This window comes from Lynx rufus, unplaced genomic scaffold (assembly GCF_022079265.1).
Source record: "Lynx rufus isolate CCGP_SWC_20201006 ecotype Redwood Valley unplaced genomic scaffold, mLynRuf1.p SCAF_7, whole genome shotgun sequence".
NCBI classification, from domain to species: Eukaryota; Metazoa; Chordata; class Mammalia; order Carnivora; family Felidae; genus Lynx; species Lynx rufus.
The window spans coordinates 34,444,342-34,470,363 of NW_025814889.1; the positions used below are offsets into that span (position 1 = coordinate 34,444,342).

General features: G+C 38.9%; 1 protein-coding gene across 6 annotated transcripts in view; it reads right to left on the minus strand.

Moving 5' to 3' along the window:
• The window catches only part of BCL2L13 (BCL2 like 13), an 89,018-nt gene extending 64,753 nt beyond the window's left edge, over nt 1-24,265 (minus strand). For 3 of the 6 annotated variants that reach the window (XM_047065121.1, XM_047065118.1, XM_047065124.1), the window contains exons 1-2: nt 24,163-24,250; nt 12,581-12,751 (exon numbers count right to left, since the gene is read on the minus strand). In XM_047065121.1, coding sequence (XP_046921077.1) covers nt 12,581-12,701 — 121 coding nt within the window. In that variant the 5' untranslated portion in view covers nt 12,702-12,751; nt 24,163-24,250. Of the gene's footprint in view, nt 1-12,580; nt 12,752-19,966; nt 19,997-24,029; nt 24,135-24,162 lie in introns of those variants that run through there. The other 3 variants (XM_047065119.1, XM_047065120.1, XM_047065123.1) reach the window with 3 other exon arrangements.
• Nucleotides 24,266-26,022: the final 1,757 nt, after the last annotated feature.

Here is a 26,022-nt window from a genome sequence, read left to right on the forward strand (position 1 = left end):
AAGGGAGAAAGGCATATTGGTTCTTAAATGCTACAGCCTAGAAGTGACACAAATCATACTACTCAAATTCCTTTGGCTAGGACTAGTCCATATGGCTCTGCCTAAATGCAATTTTTCCCTGGGTCTAGCAAGGAGATAAGAATAAGATACGGGTGAACATTAGTAATCACTATCACAGGAATCTACCATTCCAGAGCAGCTCAGTTTGAGTGAAAAAAATCCAGACAGGAATAAGCATGGTTTATTTATTTATTTTTTTAAGTTTATTTATTTTTGAAAGAGAGAGAAAGAGATAGAGAGGGAGAGAGAGAATGAGCGGGGGGGAGGGACAGAAAGAGGGAGGCACAGAATCTGAAGCAGGCTCCAGGTTCTGAGATGTCAGTACAGAGCCTGACATGGGGCTCAAACCCACGAACCCTGAAGTCATGACCTGAGCCGAAGTCAGACGTTTAACCAACTGAGCCACCCAGGTGTCCCAAGCATGGTTTGTTTAAAATACCACACAGGGGCACCTGGCTAGGTCAGTCAGTTCAGCACAAGACTCTTGATTTCAAGGTTGTGAGTTCAAGCCACACGTTGGACGTAGAGATTATTTCCAAATAAAATCTTTAAAATAAATAAATAAATAAATAAATAAATAAATAAATAAATAAATAAATAAATAAGGCACCTGGGTGGCTCAGTTGGTTAGCCTCTGACTCTTGATTTCAGTTGAGGTCATGATCCCGGGCTTGTGGGATCGAGCCCCACATCAGGCTCCATTCTGAGCATGGAGCCTGCTTAGGATTTTCTCTCTCTCTCTCTCTCTCTCTCTCTCTCTCCTTTTGCCCCTCTCCCACACTCGCACACTCTCTCTCTCAAATAAAATTAAATAAACAAATAAGACAGTAAGAGACATAAGATGTAATAGGTGATGACCAAATCATAGAAACCAATGAAAGTTTTATAAAGTAGCCTTAAGGGAAAGGGAGCAACTGTGGGTTCCCAATGTAAGGGGCAATGTGAGGAAGTTCAATATGGGCTTGTAGCATGCAAAATGAATAATGGAGAAGACATAACATGAAGGAGAAAAATCAGGATATATTTGCAATAACTTGAGGCAGGACCTGTAGGATAATGGGAGAATCAGCACAAAATTGGGACAGTTAGTAACAGCTGACAAAGAAAGAGGGCAGGAGAGGTGCCTGGCTGACTCAATCAGTAGAGCATGTGACTCTTAATCTCAGGGTGGTGAGTTCAAGCCCCTTGCTGGGTGTAGAGCTTACTAAAAAAGAAAGGAAGGAAAAAAGGAAAGGAGGGAGGAAGGGAGAGGGCAGGAGGCAGAGAAAAAAGCTAAAGGATGACTCCTATGTTTCAAGCCTGGGTAGCAGGTGGTATTGTGAACAAATTATTGTAAAAACAGGGGTTGGCTTAGAAGGGAAAATAAAAACCTGAGTTCTAGACCTGAGTGTCTAATATTACACTAGTCACTAGCCACATGCAACTTTTTAAGTTTAAATAAAAATTAAATAAAATTAAAAATTCAGTTCCTTAGTCACACTAGTCATACTTCAAGCATTCAACTATCTCATATGACTTGTGACTATAATATTGGACAGGGCACATACACAACATGCTCAAAACTGCCCAAAGTTCTATTAATTAGTATTTTTCTAGACCTATCCGGCTATCACTAATCAGAAGAAGGTTTTAGAAAAGTAAATGAAACTAGAAACTGAAAAAGACAAGTTTTAAGGAATTTGTGGGCTAACTGAAGGACTGTCATTCACCCATTCCAAAGAAGGCTGATAAACACCTTACATGTCCCACAGCAGGAGACTACAGATATTTAATTACTGACATGGATAGATGTTCAAATATGTTGTTAATTTTTAAAATGTTATCAAATGGCACAGGTATTACCTCATTTTTATAAACCATAAATTCAAATTTACATGCTCCTATATAAGTAGAGAAAAAAATGTTATTTTAATTACTGGATTATAGGATTTTTTTTTCTCACTGCCTTTTATTCTTTTACTTTTCCAAATACTTTCACATATATTAAAAACATTTTAATAAAAAAAGAAATACAATTAAAGATTGGAAGTGACAAGGAGACAGACTTGGACTTAACACTAACATCATTTAGTTTTGTGCATAAATGGAATGCACTCCTCAACAGTAATGAGTAAAATAAGGTTCCCTGCACTGATAACAAGTGTCAGCAAACTATAACCCATGTGCCAAATCTGGCCCACTGCATATTTTTCTACAGGCCATTTTTAAATGGTTGAAAAAAATAAAAAGATTACTATTTCGTGACATAAAAATTACAGTGCCTACAAGTAAAATTTAACTGGAATACAGCCAGTTGTTTCATGCTACAACAGTGGCAATGAATGGTTGTACCAAAGCCTGTGTGTGGCGCTCTCGCAGCTTCACACTGTTGCTCAGCACACTACATACTGCAGTGACAGTTATAACTACACAGCATGTCAATCACCATGCATACTGCCATACCACAACTTTTATTTTACCTATGCATACCCATCATGTCAAAACAAAACAAATAGAAAAGTGGGCTTTGAATATCCTACTTACTCTTTTTTTATTAAATTTTTTTTTTCAACATTTATTTTTGGGACAGAGAGAGACAGAGCATGAACGGGGGAGGGGCAGAGAGAGAGGGAGACACAGAATCGGAAACAGGCTCCAGGCTCTGAGCAGTCAGCACAGAGCCCGACGCGGGGCTCGAACTCACGCACCGCAAGATCGTGACCTGGCTGAAGTCGGACGCTTAACCGACTGCGCCACCCAGGTGCCCCATCTACTTACTCTTAAGGCACAATGGAATATACATTACCTTGTTATCAAATTAGGCGGCAAAGTATTGTGCTTATTATGCAGTGGCATACCAAGAAGCATATCAAGAAGCATATCAAGAAGCATATCAAGAAGCACACCACATACACTGATATTACCAGACTATAAAGCACTCATCAAAAAAATAAAATAAAATAAAATAAAATAAAATAAAATAAAATAAAATAAAATAAAATAGCACCATCAGAGTATTCCCAACTCACAGGAAAGCAAGTCAGGAATATTAGAAAATTTTAAATGGAAAATTTTTAATTTAAAATGGAGGGGCACCTGGGTGGCTCAATTAGTTGAGCTGGCGTCTCTCAATTTCGGCTCAGGTCATGATCTCACGGTTATAGGATTGAGTCCTGCGTCAGGCTCCCTGCTCAGCATGGAATCCACTTGAGATTCTCTCTCTCTCTCTCTCTCTCTCTGTCTCTCTCTCTCTCCCCCTCTACCCCTCTACCCCTTCCCTACTCTCTTTCTCAAAAAAAAAAAAGAAAGAAAAGAATTTAAAATGGAACTTTTCATTGTACAATTTCTTCATAAAAATAATAAATAAAACATGAAAAATGAAATTTTCATAAAATTCCTGTTTTTATGAATTCAATAAAATTAAAATTAAAATTTTTATGAATTTAATAAAAATGAAAATGAGGCTGCACCCAAAGTAAGTTTCTAAGTGGCTCAGTGGTTAATCCAACAAGGAAAGCCATTTCCAGATGTTGAGTTAATTAAGCTGTATTCTCCTGAAGCAGCTGAAGAAGTATGTCAGAAAGACAAAAGTTCAAGATTAGCCTTTTGGAGAGAATAGTTGCTCAAGGAGTTGGGGACAATAGGAACAACATCAACAGTCAGTTGAAATACAAGGCAAACAATTTTGAGTGGTTTTCTTTGGCTCTTGATGCACTGCTCAGCTGTTGTTTATTCAAGGAGTCAATGACGAGTTTGAAGTGACTAAAGAACTGGCATAGCCTACACAAAATAATTATGGGTGAGAATATTTTCAAAGAAATTGAGAAAACACTAATTCACTACAATGCAAAGTGGAATCTGCTAAGATATGTTACTGATAATGGCAAAATATGTGTGGAGCAGAAAAAGTCTTATTAGTTTGACAAAATTAGTTTGACAGATTATCAAAATGTAAAGTATTTAAAACCTATGGTTATTCACAGTAGTGTTCATCAGTAGGTACTCTGGAAAATATCAGAATCTATCTCATGTTAATGAACCGGGAGTTTCAACAGTGAACTTCATTTGCTGTTGTGGACTTAATTACTGTCAGTTTCATGAATTTTGTCAGAAATAGAAGCTGAATGTTCTGACCTACCCTACCACACAGCAGTTCAATGCTAAGCAGTGGAAGTGTTTCACTGCAATTTTTTGAGCGCAAGAATGAGACTGAAATTTTTCTGAACAAGAAGAGCCACGCCCAACCACTATTATCAAATAACAAATAGCTATAGAAATTACCTTTCACTGCAGACGTAAAAATGTTTCTTAATAACTGAATCTAAAATTACAAGGCCTACCGTTTGCCAACACTGCCCTAGACAACGTTCCTAAGAGTCAGTGACACTACCCCTTGGACTACATTCTCCTTGTTGGGTCCCCAGGGAAAGAAGTATGTCCTACAGAGAGATACACTCACTCCTGGTTCCATACAACAGAGCAAGTATTGTTCCCTGATAATGGAGTTCATGCCCCACAAGTAACAACAATCCATAACCTGGTAGATACCTCCCAAAGCAATCTACATATTCTATGCAATCCCTATCAAAATAACCCCAGCTTTCTTCACAGAGCTAGAACAAACATTCCTAAAATTTGTATGGAACCAGAAAAGACCCTGAATAGCCAAAGTAATCCTGAAAAAGAAAACCAAAGCTGGAGGTATCACAATTCCAGACTTCAAGCTGTATTACAAAGCGGTAATCATCAAGACAGTATGGTACTGGCACAAAAATACATAGATCAATGGAACAAAATAGAGAACCCAGAAATTGACCCACAAACATATGGCCAACTAAACTTCGACAAAGCAGGAAAGAATATCCAATGGGAAAAAGACAGTCTCTTCAGCAAATGGTGGCTGGGAAAAATGGACAGTGATATGTAGAAGAATTGAACCTGGACCACTTTCTTACACCATACACAAAAATAAACTCAAAATGGATGAAGACCTACATGTAAGACAGGAAGCCATCAAAATCCTAAAGAAGAACGCAGGCAACAACCTCTTTGACCTTAGCCGCAGCAACTTCTTACTTGACATGTCTCCAGAGGAGGAGGCGAGGGAAACAAAAGCAAAAACTAACTGTCGGGACCTCATGAAGATAAAAAGCTTTTATACAGCAAAGGAAACAATCGCCAAACTAAAAGGGAACTGACAGAATGGGAGAAGATAGTGGCAAATGACAGATAAAGGGTTAGTATCCAGAATCTATAAAGAACTTTTCAAACTCAACACCCCCCAAAAAAAACAAATAATCTAGTGAAGAAATGGGCAAAAGACAAGAATGGACATTTTTCCAAAGAAGACATACAGATGGCTAAGACACATGGAAAGATGCTCAACATCACTCATCATCAGGGATATACAAATCAAAACCACAATGAGATACCACCTCATACCTGTCAGAATGGCTAAAATTAACAACTCAGGCAACAACAGATGTTGGCAAGGATGTAGAGAAAAAGGAACCCTTTTGTGCTGGTGAGAATGCAAACTGGTGCAGCCACTCTGGAAAATAGTATGGAAGTTCCTCAAAAAATTAAAAATAGAACTACCCTAAGACCCAGCAATTGCACTGCGAGGTATTTATCCAAAGAATACAAAAATGCTGATTCGAAGGAGCACATGCACCCCAGTGCTTATGGCAGCACTACCAGCAATAGCCAAAGTACAGAAAGAGCCCAAATGTCCACTGACTGATGAATGGATAAAGAAGACATGGCAGGGGTGCCTGGGTGGCTCAGTCGGTTAAGTGTCCGACTATGGAATTTAAGATACAAAACAGATGAACATAAGGGAAGAGAAGCAAAAATAATACAAAAACAGGGAGAAGAACAAACCATAAGAGGCTCTTAAATACAAAGAATAAACTGAGGGTTGCTGGAGGGATTTTGGGTGGGGGGATGTGCTAAATGGGCAAAGGTAATTAAAGAGGACACTTGTTGGGATGAGCACTGGGTGTTTTATGTAAGTGATGAATCACTAAATTCTACTCTTGAAATCATTATTATACCATATGTTAACTAAGTTGGATGTAAATTTAAAAATGAATTAATTAATTTAATAAAATGGTCAGTCACCTGTCCTTAACCTAGCTACCACAGCCAATGCAATGGCACGAGCCCTAGCACATCAGCAGATAGGTCTAAATGTCCTTGCATGGATTATAATGGGTAGAAGACTGGCCTTGGACTACATTCTGGCCAATACCTCCTACTGAGTTGGATTAATACTACTGGTTAAGTGGAACAAGCCATACATGCTAAGGAAAGGAAACTAATCTGAACTCTGAAGACACCTACTAGTCCCTTCTGAGACTTACTCACTTGGCTGAATCTGGGATCCTGAGGTGGATAGCTGAGATCCACATTGCAGAATGCCTTCATCCTGCTAATTGGGATCCTGTTCAGAATAGCCTTAATCTAGGGGCACCTTGGTGGCTCAGCCAGTTAGGTGACCGACTTCAGCTCAGGTCACGATCTCGCCATCTATAAATTCGGGCCCTGCTTTGGGCTCTGTGATGATAGCTTGGAGCCTGGAGCCTGCTTCAGATTCTGTGTCTCCTCCCTCTCTCTCTCTGCCCCTCCCCCACTCACACTCTGTCTCTCAAAAATGAATAAATGTTTAAAAAATTAAAAAAAAAAAAGAATAGCCTTAATCTAGTGTTATACAAGACAAACTAAATGGATTTCACTGAATGTCACTGCATCTAATTTTCAAGGGTAGATTGCAATAGCCTGCAATGAATCCCAAGGATCCCTGTATGTCCTTACTGAGTATGACAAACTGAAGACCTAACTGTCCTCTGACTCTAAGCCATTTTTATAACTAGTAATGAAGACAATTAGATAGGTCAAAATGACCACAAAGTGACTGCTCACTCTCTGAAATAGGTAACTGGCTTGCTACAAAAGGTGCTAAGCCCTTAGTACTGGGTACCTCAGCTGCAGTACAACCCACTACATAAAATGCCATCAAGTGGGCTCATCACATTACCCCTTGGTAGACCGAGGCAGGGTGAACCAGTGTTATCATGTAACATTCTTGGTGTTTGTTAGGCTAGGGCAGTAATAGACGGTCTTACTCTTATTCACTGGGTCTTGATGTCCACTTTGGCATCTATGAAGTTCTAGGAGACTGAAGTATAAAAGCCACATGTGTTCCATAAAATTAATCCCCAGAATCTTCCTCCCAAAGCAAAATGTTGGTCCAGATACAATTCCTACCTCAGGTGTGCTAACAACGTATGCATTAATCACTATCAACACAACTACTTGGTTGGATTCCCTGTATGTCTATTATGGTATATGTTCACTGAGTCTAGACACCTAAGTCTTAAAACAATGGAATCCAGCACTTTCAGAAGTTATAACTCGTTTTTAAAACAATGTGTAAAAACTTAAAAAGTTATACTATATGGTATGACAATTTAGAAGCCACATATTTATTTTAAATGACAAACTCCTTATAAAAATATTGTTATTCCTTGATCCAATAGTTTGACTCTAGATGATTTAGCAAAAGTAAATAAATGAAAAAAAGCAATATATAAAAGCATTCTTTTTAATTTTTTTTTACATTTATTTATTTTTGAGAGACAGAGTAAGACAGAGCACAAGCGGGGGAGGGGCAGAGAGAGAAGGAGACACAGAATCTGAAGCAGGCTCCAGGCTCTGAGCCGTCAGCACAGAGCCTGACACGGGGCTCGAACCCATGGACCATGAGATCATGACCTGAGTCGAAGCCAGTCACTTAACCGATGGGCCACCCAGGAGCCCCTAAAAGCATTCTGAACTAACCTCTACTGAAGTGATTTGGTGAATTAAGTAACCCATTACGATTTCACTATAAAATATACTGAATATGCCCGCTGCAAGCTGAACACATACAGCTAGCAGACTACTTTCTAGCACATGTAAGTTATATGCTTACCAAGAATCAGCTATTTTCTCCTGATCTATTTATGAAAGTTGTACTTGTCACTTAAATTGTACAATTTATTTAAAATCACAGACATTACTAATGTGATTGTGCAAAGAGACTTGACACTTCTCTAAATTAAATATTTTATAAAGTTGCTTTAAAAATACCGTATTAGGGGCACCTGGGTGGCTCAGTCAGTTAAGCGTCCGACTTCAGCTCAGGTCATGATCTCACGGCTTGTGGGTTTGAGCCCTGCATCAGGCTCTGTGCTGACAGCTCAGAGCCTGGAGCCTGCTTCAGATTCTGTGTCTCCTTCTATCTAGCCCTCCCCCACTCATGCTCTGTTTCACTCTCTCTCAAAAAATAAACATTAAAAAAAAATTTTAGGGGCGCCTGGGTGGCTCAGTCGGTTGAGCGGCCGACTTCGGCCCAGGTCATGATCTCACAGTCCGTGAGTTCGAGCCCCGCGTCAGGCTCTGTGCTGACCGCTCAGAGCCTGGAGCCTGTTTCAGATTCTATGTCTCCCTCTCTCTGACCCTCCCCCGTTCATGCTTTGTCTCTCTCTGTCTCAAAAATAAATAAATGTTAAAAAAAAAAAAAACAATTTATAAAAAAATTTAAAAAAATTTTAATAATAATAGAATTAATTTAAAATTAAAAAAATTAAAAAAAATAAAAATACTGTATCAAAGTGCCTGGGTGGCTCAATCACTTAAATGACCAACTCCTGATTTTGGCTGAGGTTATGATCTCACAGTTTTGAGGTCAAGCCCTGAATCTGGCTCTCTGCTGTCAGAGCAGAGCCCACTTCAGATCCTCTGTCCCCCTCTCTTTCTGTCCCCTCCCACTCGCATGCACTAGTTCTCGCTCTCTTTCTCAAAAATAAATAAACATTTAAAAAAAACAAAACTGTATGGGCGCCTGGGTGGCTCAGTCAGTTAAGCGTCCAACTTCAGCTCAGGTCATGATCTCACAGCTCGTGGTTTCGAGCCCCACATCTGGCTCTGTGCTGACAGCTCAGAGCCTGGAACCTGCTTCGGATTCTGTGTCTCCCTCTCTCTCTGCCCCTCCCCAGCTTGCACTCTGGCTCTCTCTCTCTCTCTCAAAAATAAACACTAAAAAAAAATTTTTTTTTTAAATACTATATCAAATTGGTGTGAGAGAAACAACTGTAAAAGATTGGGAGGAAATCATAAAAATCTAGAATGACTCTTCATACTGTTTTATAAGTGTCTTTATGTTCTAACTCAGCTTTAAACAAATTGGAAAATATAGGTAATAGAAATGATTTATGCTAGAAAGATGACATGGACATCAACAAACATATTTTTTTTAAAAAGACATGACCTTTCACCAAAATTGCTAAATAAATGTATATCCATTAACATTTTAAGTTAAAATTTCTTTTTTTTAATGTTTACTTTTTATTTTTTGAGAAAGAGAGCATTGAGTGGGGGAGGGGCAGAGAGAGAGGGAGACACAGAACTGGAAGTGGGCTAGAGCATGGAGCCTGCTTCAGATTCTGTGTCTCTCCCTCTCTCTGACCCTCCCCCACCCACGCTCTGTCTCTTTCCCTCAAAAATAAACATTAAAAAAAATTAGGGGTGCCTGGGTGGCTCAGTGGGTTGAGCATCCGACTCTCGGTTCCGGCTCAGGTCACAATCTCACATTTTGTGGGTTCGAGCCCCATATCGGGCTCTAAGCTGACAGCATGGAGCCTGCTTGGGTTTCTCTCCATCTCTCTCTGCTCCGCCCCTGCTTGTGCTGTCTCTGTCTCTCTCAAATAAGTAAATAAACGTAAAAAAAATTTTTTTAAATAGAAAATAAGAAAGTAAAAGAGTTACTGTGTGACTTTGGTTATAAATTATAAATTAAATAGTTGGTATTGCATTTTCTTTTAGGAGTTTTTAAAGTTATTTTGATGCAATTTTGTTAAAATAGAAACCTGTTGGGGTACCTGGGTGGTTCAGTCAGTTAAGTGGTGACTCGATATTGGTTCAGGAAATGATGTCACAGTTCGTGAATTCGAATCCCACCGTGTGCTGACAAGGTGGAGCCTGTTTGGGATTCTCTTTCTCCCTCTCTCTGCCCCTCCCCTACTCGTGCGAACACTCTCACTCAAAATAAATAAATATTTTTTTAAAAAAGAACATTTAGGGGCACCTGGGTGGCTCAGTTGCTTAGGCAACTGACTTCAGCTCGGGTCATGATCTCGCAGTTTGTGAGTTTGAGCCCTGCATCGGACTCTGTGCTGACAGCTCAGAGCCTGGAGCCTACTTCAGATTCTGTTCTCCCCCTCTCTTTACCCCTCCCCTGCTCATAGTCTGTGTCTCTCTGTCTCTCAATAATAAAAAATAAACGTTAAAAAATTAAAAAAAAAAAAAAAAGTAACATTTACGGGGTGCCCGGGTGGCTCAGTCGGTTAAGCATCCAACTTCGGCTCAGGTCATGATCTCATTGTTTGTGAGTTCAAGCCCTGCGTCAGGCTCTGTGCTGACAGCTCAGAGCCTGAAGCCTGCCTCAGATTCTGTGTCTCCCTCTCTCTCTGCCTTCCTCTGCTTGTGTTCTGTCTCTCTCTCTCTTAAAAATATAAACGTTAAAAAATTAAAAAAAAAAAAAAGAACATTTATGATGATGTTATATCTTATGAAGAAGGCTAATTTAGACTCCAGTAACTGTTTTAAGCTTCATTTGGTAAACTATTTACAGAAGAATACATACAACTTCACAATACAAAGAATTATGCTAAAAACTCTCTTAAGCCTATCAGATACATAAATCTATTGTTTAAATCTAATATCCTTGAGGGCACAAAAACAGACACTCAGATCAATGGAACAGAATAGAGAACCCAGAAATGGACCCACAAACATATGGCCAACTAATCTTTGACAAAGCAGGAAAGAATATCCAGTGGAATAAAGACAGTTTCTTCAGCAAGTGGTGCTGGGAAAACTGGACAGCGACATGCAGATGAATGAACCTGGACCACTTTGTTACACCATACACAAAAATAAACTCAAAATAGATGAAAGACCTAAGTGCAAGACAGGAAGCCATCAAAATCCTCAAGGAGAAAGCAGGCAAAAACCTCTTTGACCTTGGCCACAGCAACTTCTTACTCAATATGTCTCCTGAGGCAAGGGAAACAAAAGGAAAAATGAACTATCGGGACCTCATCAAAATAAAAAGCTTCTACACAGCAAAGGAAACAATCAGCAAAACTAAAAGGCAACCAATGGAATGGGAGAAGATATTTGCAAACGACACATCAAATAAAGGGTTGGTATCCAAAATCTATAAAGAACTTAATCAAATTCAACACCCAAAAAACAAATAATCCAGTGAAGAAATAGGCAAAGACATGAATAGACACTTCTGCAAACAAGACAACCAGATGGCCAACTGACACATGAAAAAATGCTCAACTTCACTCATCATCAGGGAAATACAAATCAAAACCAAAATGAGATACCACCTCACACATGTTAGAATGGCTAACATTAACAACTGAGGCAACAACAGATGTTGGCAAGAATGCAGAGAAAAAGGATCTCTTTTGCCCTGCTGGTGGGAATGCAAACTGGTGCAGTCACTCTGGAAAACAATACGGAGGTTCCTCAAAAAATTACAAATAGAACTACCCTACAACCCAGCAACTGCACTATTAGGTATTTATCCAAGGGATACAGGTATGCTGTTTTGAAAGGGCACATGCACCCCAATGTTTATGGCAGCACTATCAACAATAGCCAAAGTATAGAAAGAGCCCAAATGTCCACTGATGGATGAATGGATAAAGAAGATGTGGTATATATATACAACGGAATATTACTCGGCAATCAAAAAGAATGAAATCTTACCATTTGTAACTACGTGAATGGAACTAGAGGGTATTATGCTAAGCGAAATTAGTCAGAGAAAGACAACTATCATATGACTTCACTCATATGAGGACTTTAAGACACAGAACAGATGAAAACAAGGGAAGGGAAGCAAAAATATATAAAAACAGGGAGGGGACAAAACATAAAAGACTCTTAAATATGGAAAGCAAACAAAAGGTTACTGGAGGGGTTGTGGGAGGGGGGATGGACTAAATGGGTAAGGGGCATTAAGGAATCTACTGCTGAAATCATTGTTGCACTATATGCTAACTAATTTGGATGTAAATTGAAAAAATAAAAATTTTTAAAAAACTAATATCCTTGAAAAAAGTCAATTCAAGAAACTATATTAAAAGTTTTAACATAATTGTGTAATTCTAATCTATGTCTTGTTAAGTATAAAATCTCTAAAGAAGGGTAGATTTCTGTTCATTTACAGGTACTTAGTACATTTTTACATGTACCAACAGCAGTCATTTACATTATCATGCTCTTAAAAAGCATTAAAAGTCTTTTCTGAGAATGGATCAGGGGGTGGGAAGGGATGGGATAAGGGTTTATTCTTTAAAAAAATTATTAGTATTGTTTGATCTTATAACCACAGATATAAATTATTTAAATATATGTACTTTTAAATATGAAGTAATTATTAGTACTCAACAGAACCATCATAAGCCAAAGATAATACCTTGGGGTGAGGAAAGATGTTGCTCTTGCAGCTTCTCCTGAGAGAGGAGTCCCAAGTAGCTGAGAACAACATACTTTGTTTCATAGTGAAATCCTAGAGGCACAGTAGTAGAGGACGCCATTGAGTTTGCTGGCAGAGCTCCAAAAAGGTCTACTTATGGATGTGTAAAACCTAAAACATAAAAGTATTTTTTCAGTTTAAAGTTTATTACATGCTATACATTTCCCCATGGACTCCAATTATTCAACTAGATACCAAAATAAATATTTGACTATTCTTCTCAGTAATCTTTAAAAATTGTAACTTTAGTTTACTTACAAGTGGGAATTTATTAATTCAAATTTCAAATCAAAGGCAAATTTCTCTATCTCTCCCTAGTTTCTCTGTTTTCACCTATGTGGCAAAAAAACTGGCTATGTCCCCACTTCCCCCACCCCAATATATGTTCTCTTATTTCTTTTTAATAATAAAACCTCCCAGGGGCACCTGGCTGGCTCAATCAGTAGAACTGACTCTTTATCTCAGGGTTGTGAGATTGAACCCCATGTTGGGTATGGAGATTACTTAAAAATAAAATCGTAAAAAAAAAAAAATTTAAAAGAAAAATAAACCCTCCTAGTCTTGTTAGACACATGGCCACACAACTGCAGACCACATTTCCCAGTTCCTTAGCAGCTTAATGTGCCATATGATTAGCCTGAGTGAGGGGAATATGAGAAGTTATATGTACAATCTGTGGGTCTCTCCTTACTTTCTCTTTCCTCCTTGCTATGGTTTGGAATGTGAATATGGCAGATACCCGTTCTAACATGCAAACAAGGACCCCACCGTAGGGGATGGTAAAGAGAAAAGGAACTGGGCTCTTGAGTGACCATGTGTAGCAGAACCGCCCTGCCGGCCTGAACCAACCACCTCTGGACTATTATTTAAGGCACTTCGTTCTGAAATCTCTTCATTAACATGTACCCTAATTAATATAACTACAGCTTTTACCTCTTCACACAGACTTAGTAGCTGTTGTACCTACCATGTACCGTAACAGTTGTTTCAAATAAAAAATTATAATAAGAAGTTTGCAAATAACTTTGTTTTCTACTTAAATAATACTAACTGCTTTAAGATCGCAAGAAATATTCAGTAAAAGAAAAAGAGGTTCAGGAGTGCCTGGTTGGCTCAGTTGGCAGAGCATGCGACTCTTGATCTCAAGGTTGTGCATTCGAGCCTCATGTTGGGTGTAGAGATGACTTAGAATAAAATAAAATATTTCATTTAAATAAAATCTAAGAAAAATAAATAAATAAATAAATAAATAAATAAATAAATAAATAAATAAAATCTTAAAAAAAAAAAAAAAAGGAAGGAAAGAAAAAGAGGTCCAGATAACTAACAATATAAGACAGAGGCAGGCAGGGGGTGAGCCTGGGTGGCTCAGTCGGTTAAGTGTCTAACTCTTGATTTCAGCTCAGATCACAATCACAGTTTCTGGGATCAAGCCCCACATTGGGCTCTGCACTGACAGTGAGGAGCCTGCTTGGGATTCTCTCTCTCCCTCTCTTTCTCTGCCCCTCCCCTGCTCACACACTCTCTCAAAATAAATAAATAAATAAATAAATAAATAAATAAATAAATAAATAAAAAAGAGACAAGCAACGTTGACAAAATTTAAGATCTAGAAACAAACTAAGAGAAATGTCCAAGACTGACAAACAATGAAAAAATACATGCAGGATTTGAGATACACAAAATAAAACAGTGACTATATAAAGAGATAAAAAGGAAACATAGCATAAAAACATGCTTTCAATGGTTAAATACGGTCTTTAAAAAATGAGAGTGCCTGGGTGGCTCAGTCAGTTAAGCGCCAGACTAGATTTTGGCTCAGGTACTGATCTCATGGTTCACGGGATGAAACTGTGCTTACAGGACAGAGCCTGCTTGGGATTCTCTTTCTCTCTGCCCCTCCCCCACTTTGCTCATGCTCTCTCTCAAAAATAAATAAACTTTAAAAAATGCATTTATGGTTGCTATTATCAGTATTCACTTAGGCTGTCAAAAGAAATCTTAGTTCAACATTTAAAAATCCCTATTGTTTCCCATCTTCAGGGAACAATGCTACCAAATTATACCAAAACATACAATAATTCAAACAACAGGCCTTGGACTACCCTGCTCAACTTTAGAAGTTTATGAACTTCAAAAAGGTATTTCAAAATTACGAATACATACTCCAAAGAAAGGGAAAAAGTGTTACACTTTACTTCACAGAAATGAAAGCCACAACCACTATGTTCTTACCTGGTGTTTTACCAAATATTTCATACTTTTACACTGTTACCATTTAATGGTGAGAAGACAGAATTTCAAAATTAAAAATATGAAAAGGGATACCCATAGAGATAAAATAAGTTTTCTGAGGCCTATCAGCCAGGGATTAACTAGCAGCAGTGCTGTACTTCAGTTTTTGTTGTTGTTGTTGTTTTTGTTGTTGTTGTTTAGCTCCTGCCTGCCATCTGAACCCAATTTCCTATGTATCCAACATTGTGTCAATCTTGGTTGGAAACAAATCTCCCAACCCCACTACAAAAACTAAAACAACTAGACTTTTTCTCTCCTGTTCTGTTCTGTGGCATGCAGCGTCAGCCAAGTCAGAGACTCACACTAGGATCTAGAATCTGGAAAGACATGTAATGATAATTCATGGATAAGCTTGTGGTCCTAGGTCAGCAGAGGCAGTGGTGCAGATCCAATAGCAACGTCCTATCTCTTCTATTCCTTGGCCTGACCCTGGCTGAATGTGCAGCCGAGTCTCCCTTGGTTCCTTCCTGCTTTCCCGTCCATTCTGTGAGCTATCCAATGCCCTTTTCATAAGTTCCTTTTCTGCTTAAATAAGCTAAAATCACTTTGTGTTGTTGGCAACCAAGATGTAACTGGAACACGGGCCAAGACTGGAACCTAATTTTCTTAAAACTTCTAAGGCAGTTTCTCAACAATTTTAATACACTACTTTCATGTGAAGATTATTTAGTTTAGAAAAATCTTCAAATTCTGCAAAGTCCATATATCAACCTAGTAATTATACCTCCTGAAACAGAAGACAGTATCTTCTGATAATTTTTTGTGTTCATTCAACACACACTTATTTCTTAAGATACAAGGTACTCTCCAGGCATTAAGATAAATCATCTGCCCTCTGGAGTTTTTGACCAAGTAAAAGAAAACAAAAAATACCAATAACAATAACATTCTATGATACAAGTCAGTATCCAGAGTAGGGAAGGGCAACCCAAAAGAGTCTCTCTGGGACAGGGAAAAAGTAGAAACCAGGAAAGGCTTTAGAAAGTAAAATACGAACCAATCTTGGAACATGAGTAGATATTCACTAACTGAACCAGTTTAGGGGGATGGAATGAAGGAATTCAGATGTGAAGATGACCAGAAAAAAAGCACAGGAATGTTTTGAAACAGCATAGAACATAAAAACTATGGAATTTAACATGGCTAAGTCATAAGATACAAGGGGGATGAGGTTTAGCAGGAGTAAGCAGCAGTCAGCATTTGGTATGCTTTTTATGCTATGGGATGTGAGGAAGTTTAGGTTTTATCCTATAAGCAAGGAATTATTTTAACCATATTCATGAATGAACCCCCTAAATGCAAATTCTATGTGCATGTGCATTTTTTTTCTGGAGAGAAAAATCATTCCATTTCTTTCATTAGATTTTCAAATTAGATCATGATGTAAAACAGGCTAAACACTACTACAACTATTGAAGGGTTTTAAGCAAGAAAAGCATATCAAGAGATCATACATATATGTATGTGTATATGTATGTATATATATATATACACATATATATATACACATATAAACATGTATATTTGTATGTTTTTTTTTAAGGTAGGCTCCACACACAATGTGGGGCCTGAACTCACAACCCTGATATCAAGAGTTGGATGCTCTACAACTGAGCTAGCCAGGCACCCCAACAGATTATATTTTAGAAAAAATCATCCTGGAGGAGGTATTAAACATAGAAATTGGAGGAAAGGACACAAGTTAGGGGAATATAGGAATAATCTAAACAAGAGATGTATGAAGGCATAAATTAGAGCAGGAACAACAGAAAGGAGGATAAATAGGAAAAATATAAAAAGTTTCAAAGATTTGTTAGCTAACTCAATAAAAGGGTAATCTAGGCAGTATATGGAAAGTGGTATTTAAAATTTTTTTTTCATTTTATTTTAGAAAGTGAGCAGGGGAGATGGGCACTGGGGAAGGGGGAGGGGGAGTGAGAGGGAGGCGGGGTGGGGGGGAGAGAATCTTAAGCAAGCTCCATGCTCAGTGCAGAGCCCAACGCAGAGCTCAATCCCACAACCCTGGGACTATGACTCAAGGTGGTATTAAGAGTTGGACACCTGGGGCGCCTGGGTGGCGCAGTCGGTTAAGCGTCCGACATCAGCCAGGTCACGATCTCGCGGTCCGTGAGTTCGAGCCCCGCGTCGGGCTCTGGGCTGATGGCTCGGAGCCTGGAGCCTGTTTCCGATTCTGTGTCTCCCTCTCTCTCTGCCCCTCCCCCGTTCATGCTCTGTCTCTCTCTGTCCCAAAAATAAATAAAAAAAAACGTTGAGAAAAAAAAAAAATTTAAAAAAAGAGTTGGACACCTGACCGACTGAAGTGCCCTGAAAGTAGTGTTTATTCCTATTTCTCAAATCAGGTAATATAGGAAAAGCTGGCTTAGGAGAGGATAACAGGTTCACTTTAGGGCATACTGAATTTCAAAATACCTGTGAGTTGTCCAGGTGAAGATGTACAAGTAGTTGGACATACAAGTCTTATACTAAGAGTTCTGGACTGGAGATACAAAATTGTGCTCTACATAGATACAAGTCAAAGAAATTATCTAAGGAGAGTGAATGGAGAGTTAGTGACTTCCTATAGGTAGAAGTGTCAAAATTTCCAGAAGGAGTGAGAAAGAGTACTACATTTCAAAACCCATATTCAATAGATAGTTTCACACTGGAGAAGGAAATATTACCTACTGTTGCCTGATTAAAAGTATAGAAAATAAAGCTCAGTAAATCTTCAACCTTCTTTGTAACAGTGACTTCATGCAGGGATGGGAGGGAAGAATAAATACACCTATCACTCCCTACCCCAAGCACTACCATCAGAATAGGAGCCAGAGAATTTTTTATTTACCAAAAGGAGACATGGTTTAAAAAAACATGTGAGTGGGGCGCCTAAGTGGCTCAGTTGGTTAAGTATCTGACTTTTGGTTTGGCTCAGGTCACGATCTCATGCTTTACAAGATCAATCCCCATATCGGGCTCTGTGGTGACAACACAGAGCCTGCTTGGGATTCCTCTCCCTCTCTGCCCCTCTCCCCTTCTCTCTCTCTCAAAATAAATAAACTTCAAAAAAATATGATGAGATATACTGGTTTAATCTGAAAAACAAACACCACTAGAATTCAGGGCAAAACTAACATTTCAGGTGTGGCCAAAAGATGAAAAGCTGGCAGAGATGACCTCTAAAATCAGGACTGAAACAGTCAGAAAGGTAGGAAGAAAACCAGAAAAGAGTGTGGTCACAGAATCAGGGGAGGCACTTCAACAAGAAGATAGTGAAGACATGTACAAAATGCAACAACACACCAAAAAGAATGAAAATATCAAGGTAATGATCCCTGAAAGTCCAGTTCTATGTGGCTGGCAAGGTCAATGGCAGAAGGTAGGGAGTTGAAGAACGAATGGGAAGTGAAAACGTAGAGAAAGGAATTGTAAGCTATTCTTTCAAAGAGCCTGGGTTGGAAGAGAAGAAAAGAATAGAGGCCAGAGAGAGACAGACAACGTTTGAGAGTCCATTTGTTTTGTTTTTGTACACAGAGTCTTAAGCATGTTTACACTCAAGTGGAGTCAAATGAGATATAAATAAATATAGAAAGCAAGGAATAAATTATGAAGTTCCAAAAGAGAGGGAGAGCACAGCAAATCAGTAACAAAACTTCAGCTCTACAAAGGTCTCAGAATTTTTTGGTAACAGGAATAAAGTATTCACATTTTGAATAATGCTTTAAATAAAAAACTCATGTTCTCAAATTTGTTATATTCAAATTCCTGTATTTATCAAGCATTGGTATCTGAAGACAATTTTAGTCATTCTCTGACCCAGATGCCATAGAAAAAGCATAGTTCACTGAATTTCCAAATTTCATTTTTAGCCTAGTGCTCTTCAAATTTTCTTACAAATCCCAATTGCCTAACCATAAATGCAATCTTAATCATAGATTTCATAATTTCCCATCTTCCATACTCACTATTCTATTTGCAACAAAGTCCTCAGCTCTAGTATACATGTTAATATCCACACATCCATATATTTGGTGGATGGTTATATTCTATTCAATCATTTTTCAATGATGGACACTAATGGAGATGATACTACAAACTTTAATCATTTAAATTCAATATACAGTTTTTAGGCTTTAAATGTGTATCAGAGAATCTAGTTATAAACATATCAGACCTAAACATGCCAGACTTACAGTATGAGCTTCCAGTCGTATAGCAACAAAGCAGCTCACTCAGGCCTGTGGTTAGGTGGTGCAGTAGACAGACCCTAGGAACACTATTACCCATCTAGTGTGTTTGTATTAAATTACAGAACAAAGGCATTGAGAATGTGCAAAATGTGAACTCCACAACACTACTACAGGGTCAGTACTCTAAGGGTATTCTGGGAAGAGAGGGCATCCACTTCCATTGCAACATTCTGTAGTGCAGAGTAGCCCATATTGCACAATGGGCTCTTGCATTTCAAACAAATAGAAATAAATTACATCTGCACGAGACCTCTATTTCTAAAGCACTCTTCCATGTGTTGTCAGACAATCCTCTATGCTAGAAGGAAAAGGTAATAGTCTCAATTTATTGATGAAGAAACAAGAATAGATAATTTATTTACACAAAATCATACAGCTAATTAACAGTGCAATCACTTGGTCAGGTACATACATCCTCTTCAGTTCCGAACTCTGAGCCTTGCATTTGCTCAACGCATATTTACTGTATGCCAGGCAAGGTACTGGGTGAGAAAAACGCAGAGGTGAAGACACTAACAACAATAATAGGGAGAACTGGTAGACTAACAGGGTGTTTTTGCAGAGTACTGAAAGAAACAAATTTGTCAATTTTAAGAATGGGGCAAGGAAAAAAAGGAAAAAGAATGGATGAAAGGTAAATACGATCTGAGATCACCACCCAGAGCTTTCCTGGAAACAGAATACAATGCTCAGGTCCACCCCACTACTGCCTGACCAACACAGAGTACATTTCATATCTAAGACAGCCCAAGCTTCCTTTTAAATGGTAAGAAGAATAGGGCACCTGGGTGGCGCAGTCGGTTAAGCGTCCGACTTCAGCCAGGTCACGATCTCGCGGTCCGGGAGTTCGAGCCCCGCGTCAGGCTCTGGGCTGATGGCTCAGAGCCTGGAGCCTGTTTCCGATTCTGTGTCTCCTTCTCTCTCTGCCCCTCCCCCGTTCATGCTCTGTCTCTCTCTGTCCCAAAAATAAATAAACGTTTAAAAATTTAAAAATAAATAAATAAATAAATAAATGGTAAGAAGAATATAGTTACTTTTACTCTAAATTTTGTCCAGTAGAACCCTTTAGAATTCAAATTAGGTATAAGTATTCTTGGTATCCAGAAGTTTAAATACAATTTTAAATACAAAAACTATCCAGGTGCCTGGCTGGCTCAGTTGGTGGAGCATGTGACTCTTGATCTTACGGTCGTCGCTGAGTTCAAACCCCATGTCAGACATAGAGCTTACTTAAAAAAAAAAAAAAAAAGGGGGCGCCTGGGTGGCTCAGTCCGTTAAGCAGCTGACTTCGGCTCAGGTCATGATCTCGCGGTCCGTGAGTTTGAGCCCCGCATCAGGCTCTGTGCTGACAGCTCAGAGCCTGGAGCCTGTTTCAGATTCTATGTCTCCCTCTCTCTGACCCTCCCCCATTCATGCTCTGTCTCTCTCTGTCTCAAAAATAAATAAACGTTAAAAAAAATTTTAAAAAAAATTAGAAAATAAATAAATATAAAAACTATCTTTTGCACAATTCTAACAAGCCACTGAATATATCTGTGTCACCTACCTGTTTCCTTCTCAAACTTACACCTTTAGTTTGCTCCTCTATTAAATTACAGGCAGTTGTCAGCCAGATGGACAGCCTGAGGAAGCTTAGGGTAACTTAATCCTATGTTTATACATTCATTTGGTGACATCTCCAAAACTAGGCACAAATAAAACATCCATGATCCTCCAGTAACAAATGTAACATCCACAATTTACAATAAATAGTTTGCTTTATTTTTTTTAACCAGTCTTCTATTAATGAATACTAGTGCAAATTTCAGGATGCTAGCACCAATAGTACTACAGGAATTAAAGCACATTTATGAACTACAACCAGAAGGTAGGCAGCAACTATTAAATTCGACTTTAAATTCTTATGAAAAGCAAATCTGCAGCAACATGAGAGTTTTTTGTAGTTGTTTCCCAAACTTGTCTGATCGTAATCACCTTGAATGTTCATGGAAAACACAAATTTCTAGTACCACCTCCAACACAGGAGTTAGAATATCATAGCTATATTGTATTCTTTAAACCCCACAGAGCCAAAACAGAAACAGATTACAATTTAACATGGTTTAATTAAATTACTTCAAGCTTTGTTTTTAGATCATTTCTGTCTACTAAAATAAAATTACAATGTAATAAGACTGTTACATACTCCAGTAATACAGTTGAACAGATCTATAATCCCAGTTTATAAAAAGAAAAATAAAAATCCACAGATAACTCAATCACAAATCAAAACTCTGGAATTGTAAACATTAACAACGTTTTTGGGTTACCAGATCTCTAGTTTCAAGACTCACTAGTGTTTTCAATAGGGAGTTTTTTAAAGTTCTATAAATTAAGTCCAATAACTATATTTTTTTAAATCCATACTTTATTAGCCCGTATAGAATTCTAGAACTTTCTCCAAAATAAAAGAAATAAAATTAAATAATCCTAATAAAAATTGTTAAATTTAAAAAATTCACCCCACCCAACTGAGAAATGCAACTGGGCGAGGGTGTCATTTTTAAAACTCAGCAGACACTAAATATTCTAGTGTAGATAGTCCCTTTCACACCGAAACGTGCTTAATCGAAATACTCTAGTTCAATCTTGTGTTAAGAGCTGCCTCAAAATGTTTTCACTCAGCAGTTGGCATTCAAAGATAATGTATGAAGAAGATAATGTACTTATAGAGGAATGCCTCACTCTCACTCTGCCTTTCAACATAATTAGGCTTCCCATGCATGTGTAAATAGCTTTGTAAAAGGGAGGCATAAAATTCAGTTACTCTGTCTCACTCCTACGTATATGCTAAAGAAATGAAAACACGTGTCTAAACAAAAACTTGCACATGAACAGTTACAGCAGCATAATATTTAACAGCCACATAATGGAAATAACTGCCCATCAACTGATGAATAAAGAAAATTGGCATATCCCGATGGCATATTATGTGACCATAAAAATAAGTACTGATACATGCTACAACATGCAAGAATCCTGAAAACATCATGCAAAGTAAAAGAGGCCAGTCACAAACGACCACATGTTGTATAATCCTGTTTATATGAAATATCCACAATTGGTGAATCTATAGAAATAGAAAGTAAAGCGATGCTTGCCTACCTAGCGGAGGTGGGGAATAATGAATGACTGCTAAAGGCTACAAGGTTTCTTTTGGGGGTGATCAAAATTGAGTTGGTGGTTTCACACTCTGTGAATATACTAAAAACCATTTCAAAAAAATTAAATCATGCAATTGATGAATTGTATGTTAATTAGATCTTGATAAAGGTGTTAAATAATCAGCTACTCTGAAAATAACCCCCTCCCTTCAACGCTGTAATATATATTAAATAAGAAATCTTGGTGACTATTTGGAAAAAGATATGAATCAAAATATTTGAAAAACAATGATAAAAAGAAAGCAAGACTGACTGTTTAAAACTTGTTTTGCATGTCTAAAGTATTTCATAAGAGAAATGTAGTTTTAAAACAATGATTACTGTTGCAAATTATTTGTCCTAAAGTTTAGTATAGAAGGTATTTAGTACTGACTAACTTACATGATAGAGAGCATATCTTTCCTTTACAAAACTGGTTGGACTCAACTTTATATCTTCAACTAAACTCAACTGCTGGGGTACAAGCCTGCATGAGAAAATGAATCATTTAAAAAAAAAAAAAAATACTGAAAATAGTACCCGACCAGAGTAAAGATTTCCAAAACCCTTATTGGCCTGTTATCAAAGGAAGAATATTCCAAAATGGCTTAAATAGTTCAATTTGCAGGTGCAGATGTGCACTGTACATTTATCCAATTATGTATATGAGGCATAAATAGTTTACTACCTACAAAAACATTTGCTTAATTTTCTGAGATAAAAAAGAAGGTACTAGAAGGGTGTGGCAACTCATCCAAGGTCACAACAAGTTAGGGCAGAGATCAACATTCTGGTTTACACCAAACCTCCAGAGGAAATCTTACTGACAATTTCGCAAAAGACTTTATGTTTGTTTTGCTTTATATCATGAAAACAAAAAACAAAAAACAAACACGGGGTGGGGGGGAGAGGCTAGAGATTAACCTCAGTTCAGCTTAAAACTTCTAAATAGAGACAGTGAGACAGCTATTTTGTATAAACAAACAAATACTTGAGCGGGGAGTGGTTAAGACAAAGATCCCAATGGGGAGCGTGTGAACTGGTCAGATCCGTCTGATTTTCAACCCAGGTTTAAAGCCTCAAATCAAAGTCTAGGAGTTCTGCTTCATAGCTGGTTATGAAGGAAAGAAACTTGGCATTTCCTTGGAATAGTGAGAGGATAAAAATCAAGGGAAGAAAGGACTTAGTGTGAACTGTACTGCCTCCAAGAATAAGAAAGCAGATTTTTCTGCAAAATAAGTAATAATGAGGGGTGTCAGAACAGCAGTGAATAAAGGCTAAAAAATTTCTAACAATCTGTGAGAAGAAACAACTAGGACTGGCAGACCTAATCTACAATCATTCCAAACGAATCGCATGAAACCTTCTCCCTCGACCAAAAAGAAATCCACGTTCCCCAGCCTGGTCCTAAAAATGGACACGGGTTTTCCACGTGAAGGTCTTTGTGGGGAACAGCAGCGGTGTAGGGCAAGGGCTGAGCTCCTCCGCCTCTGGCAGCCCTCTCAGGAAGCCCCGCTCAACAAGCGTCCGCGGTGGGACCACGCTGGACAGGTCCGGTTACAAAGAAATGGGCCCCTCATGCTTTGAGAACCCTCGGGCAAGGGAGCGCCGGTACACACACACACTCTTTCACTCACTCACAGTCACACACTCACTGACACTCACTCACGCGTCGTCGGAACCACTGGGGAGCCAGTGGTTCGGCACAGTCTCTGGATACCTTCCTGCCCAGTGAAAACCGCCTGAGGAGCTGGATAAGGACCCAACTCTGCCTTGCCCAAAACCCCACTCCCCTCACCTGGCCCTGGCCCCTTGCCCCAGAAGAGATGGAAGGGGCGGCGGCGGCGGCAGTCGTTTCCGACAGGGTCCCCCAGCGGCGGTGGCTGCTTCGACCCGCGGCCCTAATCTACCGCCGCCGCCATGTTGGAAGGTGAGGTCACCCCCGGCGTGCTTCCGTCACCGACAGCGTCGGGGCGGGCCGGGAGCGCAGAGGAACGCCGGAAGAGAGGTGGTGCTGTTCTTCCGAGCGGAAGCGCGAATCATAGAGGTCCGGAGATGTCTTCGCAGATGTGACCCGGAAGAGCCGACCTCTCTTACCCCGCTCTTACCAGGAGTCGCTCACGTCTATGATTCGGGGGGCGGAGGTCTTTGATGGCTAGAGAAAGGGTATTGGGATATTGAAGAACCAATCGTGTGGGGAGAGAGGCTGGCCGTTCCCGCGGAAAGGAGCATTGCTCCTTTTGCAGAACGTTCTGGGGATGTGTTGGGCTAACAAGTATTGAGGTTTAAGTGTGTGCAAGCGAACGGGTTAGAGAAGCGTCTGGAGAGTTCAAGAGAGCTGCAGAGTTCGCAGCCATTTGTCGGGGAAGACGGTCCTTGAAAGTTGGGAAAGTTTTCTAGCGGTTGCGGGTGGGTGGGGGTAAAGAGGGCATTCTAGGCGGAGGGTCCATAAAGCACAGACACTATGCAGTAAAGAAAGTCTTCAGTAATATCCATTTTGCTCACAGCACCTAGCACAATGCCAGAACAGAATGTGTAATAATGGGTGTTTATTTACTTGAATCCAAATGTCCTTTGGGGGGAGTCACAGAAGGTATCTAGTTAAGAAGGTGTAATATCTAAACCATGCTTTAGGGAAACCGAATTGTCTGGTGTACATGAAATAAATTGAAAGAAGGAAAGCGCTGAAGATGATGAATTAGAAGACTGTTATAAGGAGCCAGATAAGAAGTGATGAAAACCTAATAAGGAGTGACAGCTAATGAGTACAGCGTTTTTTGGAGGGAGATGATGAAAATGTTCTCAAATTGATTTTTGATGGTTGTACACCCTCTGAATATACTTGAAACCATTTTAAATAGGTGAATTGTATGGTATGTGAGTTATGTCTCAATAAAGTTGTGGAAAAAAGTGATGAAAACCTGAACTGATATGAGGGCGAGTGGGGGTGGAAGCAAAAAGGTTGGAGCTGGTGTCATAACAGGCTTTAAGCCTGAGTGACTGAGGGAACAGTAAGTGCCATTAGTTGACAAATTGGACACAGATTTGCCAAGAAAAGCTTAGTGAGCTAGTAAAACGATCAATAATTCTCTAAGAGTCACTATATATTAACTAACTTGGATTTAAATAAAATTTAAAAAAAAAATTTTTTTGAAGGGTTCCTGTGGAGCCCTGGGTGTTCCTGGTGTCTCCAATCCAAAAGGACACAGATTAAAAAAAAAAACAAAACAAAACAAAAACAAAACAAAACAAAAAACTACCTAATAGTACCTAATAACCAGTTGATATTTAAATTTCTTCAATGTCCAATTGTTTAAATTCTTTTTCCTAACTTCCTTTCTCTTCAGGATGGATTGTTTCAACAAGTAATTTGTAGTAATGACTGTGTTGACTTCAATTTTGGAGTGTTGTAGGTATGTTAAAAATCGGGTCTTGTTGAAGCCAACACAGAACTTGCTGCTGTGTTTTTTTCTTCAATGATAAACACTTACAGAAAAAAAATAAATGAATTTCCTCAATGTCCAAGTAGTGGTTTTTATAGGCTTTTTTTTTTTTTTTAAAGTAGGCTTGGGGGCGCCTGGGTGGCGCAGTCGGTTAAGCGTCCGACTTCAGCCAGGTTACGATCTTGCGGTCCGTGAGTTCGAGCCCCGCGTCAGGC